This window comes from Schistocerca nitens, chromosome 9 (assembly GCF_023898315.1).
Source record: "Schistocerca nitens isolate TAMUIC-IGC-003100 chromosome 9, iqSchNite1.1, whole genome shotgun sequence".
NCBI classification, from domain to species: domain Eukaryota; kingdom Metazoa; phylum Arthropoda; class Insecta; order Orthoptera; family Acrididae; genus Schistocerca; species Schistocerca nitens.
This window is the reverse complement of record NC_064622.1, coordinates 394,654,264-394,667,027: the sequence shown is the minus strand read 5'-3', so window position 1 is coordinate 394,667,027 and position 12,764 is coordinate 394,654,264. Positions and strand designations below refer to the sequence as shown.

At 39.8% G+C, this 12,764-nt stretch overlaps 1 protein-coding gene across 1 annotated transcript in view; it reads right to left on the bottom strand.

Moving 5' to 3' along the window:
- LOC126203927 (clathrin heavy chain) overlaps positions 1–12,764 on the bottom strand; it is a 146,713-nt gene that overhangs the window by 61,027 nt on the left and 72,922 nt on the right. Inside the window, exon 2 of the mRNA XM_049938323.1 lies at positions 5,498–5,723. Within this exon, the coding sequence (XP_049794280.1) occupies positions 5,498–5,723 (226 nt within the window). The remainder of the gene's footprint in view (positions 1–5,497; positions 5,724–12,764) is intronic.

The following is a 12,764-nucleotide window of genomic DNA, read 5'->3' as shown; positions in this document are numbered from 1 at the left end:
GGGAAGCCATCCATCCTGTTTCAGCTGGTAGTGACAAGGAACTGACAGCAGAATGATATTTCTCTGACATCCTGTGTCACCTGATCCTTTCAAGCAACATCATAGTATCATTTTTCCAATAAGACAACGTGACATTTCTCTATGAAACATGTGCATGACATACTACCATTGTCAGGAATATCCTCAGACCTTGCTGGGATACTCTGTAACGGCACATTCTGGTGCTCTTTCCACAGCTTGCAAGCTAATCATGGGAAGGTATTTCACGTATTAAACATTTAAAATACTGTCACAGTCTACTCATTGAGATGTCTACTTTTATGTTAAAAGTTTAACCCAGTAAGACAAGTAATACAGTTAACAACCGTGGGTTTTTATTAAGGAAGCTTGACTTACTCCACGTACTGATCTAGTATTTAGGAAAGAGAGCACTTAGTGACTTCCTTATTCACGATTTCAAATAACATTAAACTAATGCAAGGTTTCCTATAATTCTCGGTGCCCTCAATTACACCCACAATTTCTGTCTCACTGACCTCTGAACAGAATGATAACTGCAGACCTCTCAATCACCTGTTATTTCAATACCATTATTGCTATATCTTATCAGTTCCGCCTGAAATCTGCGTAATAACTGACAATTAGATGAATTTTATGTTTTATAGACTTCAGCTGAGCCACTGCCTGACCAATTGCCTGAGGCGATTCGTAAGACCATGTGTCTTCAGGTAGTTTACAGTACGCAAAACAATGCAAAATGCAGTGAATTCCATACAACGTCTCATCCGTGCGCCCTAGCTTTTTGCACATCCATGCTATGAGTCCTCTGATGGCCCTGCATTGATGGTGCTCCATCTGTTATCAAAAGTAACAGATTCCAGTCCATACTGACACCATCCATTGCTTGCTCGACAGCTTTGAGTAAGTCCGCACCTGTAGTAGCCCCTTTCAAAGGTAGTAAGTCCAAAACGTTACACGAAGTGCATTATAGACACCTCGTATGTATATCACAACCTGAGCCATCTGTAAGATCTGTTGCTTCATCGAGCGCAACAGATACAGCAAGAAAGTCTTTAACCTTATTTATTAGCTGCCTGTGCACATCACCGGCCATAGCACTTATACGTCTTGTCACTGTGTTTGGATAGACAGATTTCTTGAAACCTGCTAACATTCGTGGGAGACAAGTTCTGCAGCATCAATCAGGCACCCTTTCACGAACTCCCCTTCGGAAACAGGTTTCCGAGATTGTGCAATTCTTAACGCGATTTTAAAACTTGCTCGCAGTGAAGATTTAGTGTGGTTGTCATTCAGGAAAATTGGAAACAGTGCACTGTACAGTAAAATAGTTTCTTGTGTTACATTTATGTCTAAGAGTTCAAGAAGTATCAGTTACTTTGAGGTACAGTAAAATCGAGATGTGTCTCATCCATTTTCTGAAAGACATTAATTTTGCTTTCCATTCTTCACTGTTGAGTACACTACACTCTTCTTTGTGGTATGTATTGTAGTGTCTTTCAATTGAAAACTTATGCTGGCCGCCTATTATTCGGCGGCGCAGCAAACACTGAGTATTTGCCAACGGCTACAAAAAAGAATTGCAGTTCCAGTCATTTTTAAACGACTGAGAACATAGATCTCCCATCCTTTGCTTTTTTACAGTACCAGCCATTTCTCAGTACTTCTGTTACGGTTACGGTCACCAGGGGAAACGAGACTGCGTTCTTGCTTGTACCACAAACAGGGAAGTGGAGCCACCGCCGTTCATTTAAGACAGATGTCTAACAACAGATGTCGCTGTCACTTGCTGTCGCACATGTGCAGCACTTCCGCTCGTCTGCACACTGTGCAGTGTTTGGCCAGCCCTGCTCTGGGCAAACACTTATGAGCATGTGAGCTGAGAGCTGAAATCATAATCCTGCGAAACCTGTAAGTCCATGTTGTGCACGTATGTAATATTGACAGCGCATATGACATCTGCACAAGAGGTGGTACCAGATGTAGAAATGCAAGTACACTTTAGCTGCATGCCTATTTTGCGATAAATTCTGCAAGCTGTGACATACACGTCATATGCATTTATTGGAAACAATTCTAACAATGCCTCTGCTTTATCGATTTTATTGCAAACAGGAAAGAAAATTCAATTCAAAGAAGCAATAAATCCGCCCCACTGAGAAAGATTTGAGTGTCTGAAAACACCAGAAGACTTATCAAACGGATAAAAAGAAACAGGATTCACCTGCAATATGGTGCTATGGAAACCCAATCTCATAACAAATAAGTTGGCAAGGTGCAGAGGGGATGTTTCTATAGCAAACCACAAGTAAGTCCACATATGGCACAGAAAGCTCATATTCTGAGCAATCAATGTAACAACATTTTACTTGGCTATGAAATTAAACAAACAAACTTTACAAATCAAACACTAAGAGATCTTCCATTGAAGATATGACATCCTATTACATTCCAGATGTGTAATTGTGCAGCAGTTCAAATAGAATCCAGGTTTGTCTGGACACATCCATGCAAACGTACGGTGTATCTGTACGCTTTCACCATTCAGCACACATTCTGCATCACTTCCTCATAACCTGCTTCTTACCTTCAGTTGCATCCCACTTCTGCACAATGTGTATGTCTTTACATTATTTGTTACAAACACCTTTTGTAGCTCCCATTAATGGAAGTACTCTTTTATTATTTGTGTTGTATAATCATAGAACATTTCATGCCCTGGGTATTTATTATCTAGGTAATGTGAATTTAACATTAGTATGTCAACTACATGGAAGAATAGTTTCTTTCATCAGCAGATAGTCTTGAACACACAAACAATATGACAACATCTGGTCCTGCCTATCGGTCCCAGACATACAACTATTATATTTGATAATTGGCAGTGGTTTTGAGGGTACTTTCTAGTGTGCATTCAGCACACATTTCATTGTATTAGGATATTTTGTGGAAATATAAGCTTATTCATCTATCCTTCCAATTTTCCTATCATTACACCGTCCAACTATTGTGCAGTAGTGTGTCCTTTCCCCCCGTTTTGGGCATACCACGTCTTTAGGGGTATGTCTCCTATTTACCCTTAGTGTCCTGGTGCGATGTGTTTTGCATTCAACATTGTTTTAGCTAAAGCAAAGCCGTTTTAATTGTCCATGTAAACTTTACGGCCAACATGTAGCTTCTCTTCCAACAAATATAATACTATCTTTTCAGCATGCCCTTTCCCCCATAACACACATCCCTGTGTACACAGCGCATTTATTTACGAAACTGTCTGGATTCTTTTGCATGTACAATTTAATGCTATGTTTATTCCTTTTGTTCTTTATATATTGTCTAAATGACAATTGTCCCCTCCAAATCATCACTGATTGATCTAAAGATAGATCCCTACCTTGATAACACACCTGCCACAGTCATGCCATTAAAATAATTCAGTGTAGGGCAGACCTTGTATATTTTTATCAACTTTTATTTCTCCATTTTCGAAGAGTGGGTCTGTTCCAGTAGTCTTGCAATCGGGCATATTTGACATTACACATATGTAACGAAATACCCAGGAAGACAAATATTTCTCCTGTAATTACTACATGTTTCCAATTAATAATTGTAGAGCCCTCTCAAATTTTTGCTCACAAATACATTATGTACATTACCGTTTGTTTCACCAACTACAAGCTGCAGTACATCATCTGTAACCAGTAGCCTGAAGAAACCCATTGGCATATTGCCAGCAGGATTTATCTGCAAACATTCTGCTTTTGTAAACAGATGGTACTGCATCCATATGGTTCTTCATGCCAAGTCACACCTGGTTTGCTTGCTTCTGCGAGTGCAGGTTCTTTATTGTCCTATTACCCATTCGTCATCAGCGTCCATATCATCCAATTCCAAACTACTGCGAAACATATTCAACAGTTCTGCTTCCACACTGTCATCACTATGATATGTTTCTGCATTCTCCGAATTCTAGCTCCTCTAGTTCATCCCCTCTGAACTCAACATCACTATCTTCCAACACATTCAGTAACTCATGGTCAGTATATTGATCACTCTTCCTACTCTTTTTTCGGGTTAGAATGCACCAGTGTCTTGATTCGTCACCATTGCAAACAATGCACAACACAGATGACAAAAGACGAAAACACACAACTGCAGACAGGAAAATGTTTTGCGATATTTTGTTGGTTGCTTGTACTGACACGAGTGCACAGTCTAACTAAACTGAGTACTCAGCTAGCGAACGCACTGCTTATAAGCATATCCCACACTGGCATGTTTATCGCCAAAACACTTTAGTGTCAGCTGCAGTGAACATGTTAATGAAGAATGAACCTAACTAAGAATGAACCATTTCATGTTTTACCCTGGGTCTTTACTTTGCCAAATTTGCCTTCCATTTATTCAACAAAAAACTGTTTTGCTGCACGGAAAGTATTCAAATTAGTCCAAGCACATATCAAGTACTAGGGGGAAGTATTTTGCTACCAGGGATATGGCTGCTCTCTCATCCCACAGCAAAGACAGGGAACAAAACTGTGGGGTCGTGTATCTCTGCATTATAATAATCTTTCCCATCTGAAAACACTGCTTGGGGTCTTGTTGCCACCAGTGGAAGAAAGATTCATTCACTCCATGTGCAAATCTTCCGCCACAGTACCACTCATCTCAAATGCGGGCTCTACCAACAGGCACCACAGCAAAGGTTACCTGGCCAGTAAACCATTGCCCAGTGGCACCATGCCCTACTCATTACAGGCACATACACTTTGGTATGCATGGGGAGTTTCCAGCTCAGGTACGAACAACATGATTCCTGCATGGTAAAGAGGCTACCACTAAACAGGTACCCGACTTGTGTATTTATTACTTACAATTTGCTGCAACATTATTTCACACTTCCTACTATCTGAGGTGTTTTATTTTGTAGTGTTAAGCATGATCTGGTTTGCGATTTTGGTATACATGTGCAAATACTTTCTCAAAATACAAAGTATAGTCAATTAGTAAGGTGAGTCAGCTGAAGTCTCAACTGTGATCATTAAAAAAAATTTTAATATTTCCCAGACTTAACACACCTCATTTTGTGAGAATAGAATGTGTGGTCTATTGAAACAAAAATTCTGTAAAGTAAACAAACTTATTCTGACATGAAACAGTCCTTCAAATAATTAAATGCAGAAATATTGGAGGGGACTTTAGTCATTACTTATCCCCCTTCCAAACTTTGAAAATTTTACCAATGACTAAATTCAGTGCAGACCCTAATTTAAGGTTTCATCCAATAATTTCAAGCTCATACTCAAATGTTATTAAGCATAACACAATGATTAACAATGGCAGTCAGTAATCTGCTTAACCAGGACGATTAAGTTTTTGTAGTACAGATAAAGATCAAGCAATGATTTTTCATGCACTAAGATGTCAATTATTCTATACAACTGTTCTGAAATATACAATAGTCTAAATAAAAGAATCTTACCTTCAACACCGGCCTTTCCTTTAAGAGCTATAACTTTGCTTGCTGGATTCATTATAGCTGAGTCAGCAGATATGGGTCTTCTAATAGGGTTCGATGGATCTGCCATGTCTATTATAACTACCTGTGCTGTGTCACCAACCTTCTCCCTCACACATATGAATTTGTCCGATTCCATCGTGAGCGTGTTGAAGCTCACGCTTGCTTGGTTGATGCCCACACTGGTGAGCTGCAAAAGAAATTTCATATTACATTACATGAAATTAAGCATGATATTTTAAATAAATATCTTCTTTTTAAGTGCTTTCCATTAATTGTTAGTATCCTTGAAGTGAATTTACACTTAACAGAATTAACTTTACTGTTTTAATAAATGTATTTAAATTTTTATACTATGAATCATATTTCACCACTAATGAACATTTAACATTGTTCTGTAACCACATTCATATTAAAGCCATTAAGAATATAAAGTGTTTGAAGTAATTTTGTATCTTCTGTTACAACTGACAGAAAATTTCTTACGTTTTACAAGTACCAAGCTAAATTTTACTTAAGTTTATTCAATCCAATTCATCTTCACCTACATGCACATTTCTACAATTGATTTCAAGGGAAATTAAATGTTAAGTCCCTATACAAGAACAGAAGTACAGTGAATGAACCACTTGCTTGCATCTTACATTACACATCCATATGTTAAGTAATGTGATTCTCCATCTCTCAACACTTGCTCTTTATTAATTACACCCCCCTGATTTTAGTACACATAAATTGACAAGTTTCACAGGTGTGACATTTCACAATGAACTGAATACATTCAATGAAATCAGACACTTTAAATTTAGGTGTGGTATTTAGTGTGTGTATAAAGAATGGAGTCCTACTGGGTGCTGTTAACAGTGGAATCTCACGATGCACAACACTGCAATCACCGACGAGTGTTCAGCAGAACTACAGAAACATTTAGCTGAAATTTTAGGGCAGTGTAATAGTGGGCAGCACTTCACTTAGGCAACAGAAATTATCAGATAAAAACCACAGCACCTCAAATTCTTCACTATGTTTCACATGCATTTAAATCTTTTAGTTTTGCAGAATTTGTGCTGATCAATATGAAGTTTTATGCATTACTATTTTCTCTTTAATATTATTCTATTATGTGTACAGTTACAGCTAAGAGCTGTAAATTTATCTTTCCATAAACATTCTGGAAGACAGAATGTTGACTGGCAGGGGAGCATATTTTCCAGCTCCATACTGATTTTTCTTTCTAATGGCATAGCACTAGCTGAAGTCCGATCCTGAGAAATTACTGTCTTCTAGTTTGTATATTTTATGAGTGACTGGCTAACCATGTGGCATGAACACTTTATATTGCTTAATTCTCTAACTTCATGCTCACTTTCTCTGACCTTGAGCCTTGTTTTCCTAGTAGTATTCCAGTCTTAAGCTGATAAGCCATAAATACCACTTTCCTGTCTTCTGTGAATACCAACTGAGAATGAAATTTGTGTTACAGTTTTTGGTTGAAGATATATGCACGGCTTAAAATGTTCTACATTAATAATGTCAGCGAGAAGAAACATGTTTTCACAGCACAGCATTTTCTTTCTCATCATCTTAACAAAAGCCTGCACATTATGGTTAAAAAGTACATACATCCTCTGTCAGTACATGTTATTCAGAGACTCCTCTAGACATGTGAAGTAAATCTGTCAGTAACTTTGTTGTTTAACATTATTACCACTAATGTCAAATTATATGGAGTGTAAGTCTCCTCTCACCTGTTATTAGATTGTTGAGTGAAGACATTTAAGATGCTCTTTGGAAAAGGCAGAAGAAAATCGGCGTGCCTATTTTAATTATTTTGTACTGCAATAATGTGCAAAATGTTCTTATGATCCCTATTTACTGTGAGGCTGTGTTTCAATTGCCCAACCTAATATGTCGATACAAGACAGCTCTGTCAAATTTAGTAACAGTCTTTGGCCTTGGATCTGAGGGTAAGAGTAGTGGCTAGCATCGGAGCAATTTATTTCATAGTACATCGCAAAATAGTTCTGAAGTTTCATGACAAATGGCTATGGGTGCAGTTTTACTTCTCAGTAACTACTCAAACTTAAGTGGAATTATAATGTCTTGTGCTGGTGCAGGACGTGTTCGATTTACTAAGTTATTTTTTTCTAGGGGAGGTAGCAGCATCTGATCCCTTGACCCCTGCTGGCTGTACCAATGTTACTGGAAGATACATTTTGTTAATACAATAACGAACTTTTAGGTACGTGTGAAGATAGAGAAATGGTAGACATCACGCCAGTGAGTATGGCCTGGTGATCTTTCGTAATGCGGCAGTCCCTTTTCATATACTCGCTAGCTCATTCAGTGTAACAGCTGACGCGTTTGAACATTAAATCGCAGAACAGTAATTGGAGAGAGCTCATTTAGCGCGAATGGTCGCCCTGCCCGCTGACGTCAGCGCGCCCGCCTCGTAGGTGGCAGTCGATGCCTCCGTGACGTCACAAGGCGCGTGGCAGCAGTCCGCTCCCACCAGGTGATTCACCACGTGCGAAGAACTCTTGTCACCGAGGTGCGGCGGGACTATCCAGAAGCACCCGCCCTTACTTGGCTGGTTATGGGTAGTGTGTCGCTCGAGGGCTAGTGGACCATTACTCTAAAATTAATCACGAATAGCCACTGTTTTGTAAAGTTTTCTTTTTACTGTGCCATAAATTCTTTCGGTTTAGTATGCCTTTAATGTGCGTTACATAGCGAACCAGTTTAGCGACGTCAACTCAGCGCCACTTTCGACCGATAAGAGTGAACGGCATGTTGTAAAGGAGAGTTTACTTATCAGTAAGCCAAATTCGAGTAGCATGTCGCGTCAACTTTTCGTGCCTGCCACTAAGTTTATTGGTGAATGGTACCAACGTGTTTTCCAGATCCTTTGTCTTCTCACACAGACGTCCTCCATTCTCCATTGAGCTAATGTTTGACCCCATTCCCCGTCCCCTCGGCATCTCGCCGGTGCAGCTGATACACTTTGATGCAAAGGTTCTCCTCTTCAAGGTTTCTCTCAATCAGTACACACATTTTATACGATAGCTTCGCTGTTAAAATTACGAAATAAGGTTTTATGCCAGATGAACACGAACTGAAGTCGGGAAACGCGCTATGTTATACATCGACTTATACTACCATGTAACACTGCATGAACGGTTAATTTCGATAAAAGTAGCTCCTTGATAGCATACTATGAAAACCCCTGCGTTCTGGTAAAAACTAGAGTCTTGACAGTGCACTTCGTCATCTACAATGATGAGGATAGTGAATTTTGTGGTATAGAGATGATTTATCTGAAGCACTTTAAACAACAAGCTAACGAGTCCAAGTGAAAGCTGAGCAACCGAAGGGAGAGACAAATTACTTTTACGCACTCCATTACGGCACTGATCGCTTTTCCCACCGTCCTGACCGAAGACAAATTCCACAACTTTTTGCAAGTTCTGCACAGCAAGTTTTTCCTGTACTTCATAAGGATTTGATTTCCAGACAAAATACAAAATCCAGGAACATTATGTTTAAATCTACGTAATTCATCATGGCGGCAACGCTGATCAGGAAGGTTCATAACTACTTCGTTTTTCATACTCCGCTCACAGGGTAGGACGACCTGTTTCGAATTTTTGTAAATCAGATATTCTGTTTAAAGTGACAATAGTTACTAAATTATGAATTTAACCCGAGCACACAATGGGCTGTTTCCTCTATTTCCGATTTTCTATTTATACGTTGAACATCTGATGATGGTCATACTATTAGCGATACGAAGTGAACAACAACGTAACAGAATTTGACACGGCGGTCAGTGTTCCATTGGATGTTTAGTCTGTGTATGTCCAAGAAGTTATTCGTTAATTTACCGTTAGACAGTCCTGTCTACGTTTGAACAGAGATAGCCAACAGTAAAATTGCATGTGGGACATTTACGGTGCGCGCGTGGGACTGCGGTGCTCACGAGTGGCAGAACCGGCTAGCCCAGAGCGGCGGCTGGTTGGCAGGCCTGGAACGAGGTCACAATCGATAGCAGCGTCAGCGGGATGCCCGCCCCCGCGAACAAGAGGCTAGTACGTCAGCCTGACCCCGCACTAGGGTGCGAGCATACCTCAACATCGGCGGCATTTTACGCCGTACACAACCTTAAAAGGGCAGTACTGACACTAAGTTTTTGAGCTCTTGCAGCTCAGGCCGAAAGACCAGCACAGTACTTTTACTGACTGGAACCCTTGGGTGGGCTGATAGCCCACGACTAATTTACACACATTTCTAAATTGAACAAATTTAGCTTTACGAATACACTTTTCTGAGACTAATTCATTGATTCACTATGTGTTAGATTTTTCACTGTATACCACTTACTGCAAGAATAAATTTTCCTCTTCTAGAGCATAATTTAGATTTTTCTATTTTGGAAATTTAGCTAAGTGGACATCATCTTTCTAACTAACAAACTGTTCGGCTACACCAACCATTTTTATTTCCATACAACCTGTTTGTTCATTTTAAGTTAAAATGATGTTAACACAGAGGGCAAATGGAGTGTAAAACCTTCAATTCACGATGAGCGAATGTTTGGTGTGAAGACAGTATCGAGGGCAGACTAACAGGAATAAATGCTTTTATCCAGAATTTTATTTCGCCTTTATTTCTGCAGAAGCCTCTTGACACGTTTTATGACTGGCTGTCATTTCTGGAAGAATCTGACCACGTCTAAATGTGAAAAAATGAGTGTACGAACTTTCAATGAAAAGACTGAGTAAACCAAACTCATTCTTAGTCTTACCATATTCAATTGCCTGCAATAAAATTAATACCTGGATAGCTACACCAGAAATGAGAAAATTGAAGATCTCTTCTACACTTAACATTCGCCTACGCTTTCCCATTTCCAAATTAGTACCACAATCTCCACTTGTCTAAACAAACCTCCCAGCTGGATGTAATTTCCTTTCGTCAGAGGAAATTACCGTCATTTACAATTCTGTACAATAATTTTACTATTCTCTTGTCCTCTTACCAATCTAGTTGTTGAATTCATACGAAACATGAAAATTCGACTTCAGTATTTTCACAGCATGACAATCTATAGTTCGTACCATTTGATTCTTTTTAGCGTTTTATTTCCACCGAGATTTCAGATTACTTGAGTATCTACGAATTTAATTTCATTTCCAAAGTGAGATATCTATGTACTACAGTCATTTGCAACATCTACTGCAGGCTGCGTGTTTTGAAAGATTTCCTCCACTTTTTGCACAGCAAAGAGTAAAGAACAGTTTTCAGATACCCTACATCCGTGAAATTACCTCATCTTCAATGTAGCGTCTGTGTCCACTTTATATCGGCGTTTGAGGGCCCACCTCGCGAGACATGGCGTGGTTATGCCTTTCTAAAGGTACAGGGTGATGCACGAAGAACCGGGTCCGAGTACAGACTGCTCTCCAATTACGCACTAATTTTTGTCTGCCACGAGCACATACAACAAATGAGCATGTAATAATTAGATAAACTAATGCAAATTTCTATATTTACTGAATTGATATTGTCTTTTACATTAGAGCTGAAAAAACTTTCCTTCATATGCACTTTTGCTTGAGACTTATCATGGCAATACATATTTTTGCAACTCTGACGTATAAATTCTAACAATTTTATTACGAATATTTTCCATGTCTTCAAACGCTATTCAGTTATTTACGCACTGTTTTCCCTTTAGACAAAGAATTTAGTAGTTAGTTCGGCGAAAGCCATGGCCACAATCCTTTGCTGCCAGTACTTTCTGTTTAGTTGAACTGCGCGGTTATCAGCGCCCGTACAAATTCCCAACCTTTGCTCAGTCCAATCTCGCCACTTTCACGAATGATGAAATGATGAGGACGACACAAACACCCAGTCATCTCGAGGCAGGTGAAAAACCCCTGACCCCGCTGGGAATCAACCCGGGACCCTGTGTTCGGGAAGCCAGAACGCGACCGCGAGCTGCAGGCAATTCCATTTGGAAGCTCTAGGTCGAAACCAAGTTATGTGAAAGCAGTCTTAGATTCCCCTGAGAGCTGTTAGGCACAAAAACATCAGTCCTTTCCCATACATCCTTTTATCTCTCCTCTGCCTCGTCCCATGCATCCTGGCAGGCATGCTGCGTCGGAGCTTACCGATAGCTAATACACACTTTAACACTGGATTTGGTTGGTTGGTATGGGGGAACGGACCAAACAACGAAGTCTTCAGTCTCTTAGGATTAGGGAAGGACGGAAAGGCTGTCGGCCGTACCCTTTCGAAGGAACCATCCCGGCATTTGCCTGAAGCAACTTAGGGAAATCACGGAAAACCTACACGAGGATGGCCGGACGAGGGTTTGAACGGTCGTCTTCCCGAATGGAAGTCCAGTGTGTTAACCATTGCACCACCTCGCTCGGCAACATTGGATTTCGGTTTGATTTTACCTAAAAACATATGAAACTTTTACATTTACATACATTCTCAGCAAGCCATCGCATAACATCGCAGAAGGCAATTTTTAACAGTATTAGGCCCTGCCTAGGAAGGAGTCACAATCTCATTCCTATTACTCCAATGCGAGATATAGTGTGGAGGTACAATGTTTGAACATTTTATCTCTTTTACAGGTTCTCTAAATTTAAAAGGGTTTCGAAATAATGACCCACTCAATCCAACTATTACCCCCAACGTTTTCAGTACTTCTGCTATACTTCGCGTGCAACAGGGACCTTAGTCCAGCAATACATACTTGCTGCGTTGTTATAAGAGTTTCTTTTCACCAGGACTCCGATAGGCATGAGAAATAATTATCTTCTTTTATCCGCTTTCCGTGAGTGCTTAAAGGGCCCTTTCATGGAATGCACATTCTCTACTACTTTATTTGACGTGTTGATTTTATTTCATCACTTCGAACGTTGTGAGACATTGTACTAATGACAAAATGATACGGTGTTGTATGTTCCGCGAACCAACTCTGAAGTCGGTAACGACGTTAGCTTCCGTCAATCCGTTTAACAGAACCTCTTTCTGCTCTATAATAAACCGTGAAGATACTTATTACTACAGTATTAGTAGTCTAATTCCATCGTAGTTTATTGGCGAAAAATCAAAGACATGGGACTTTGGTATGGGTCGCTCTTCGATTAACTACCTACCTACCTTATTCTCAACGTAGAGTGAAGAGAGATTTAATGCCTTCAGTTTCCAAATC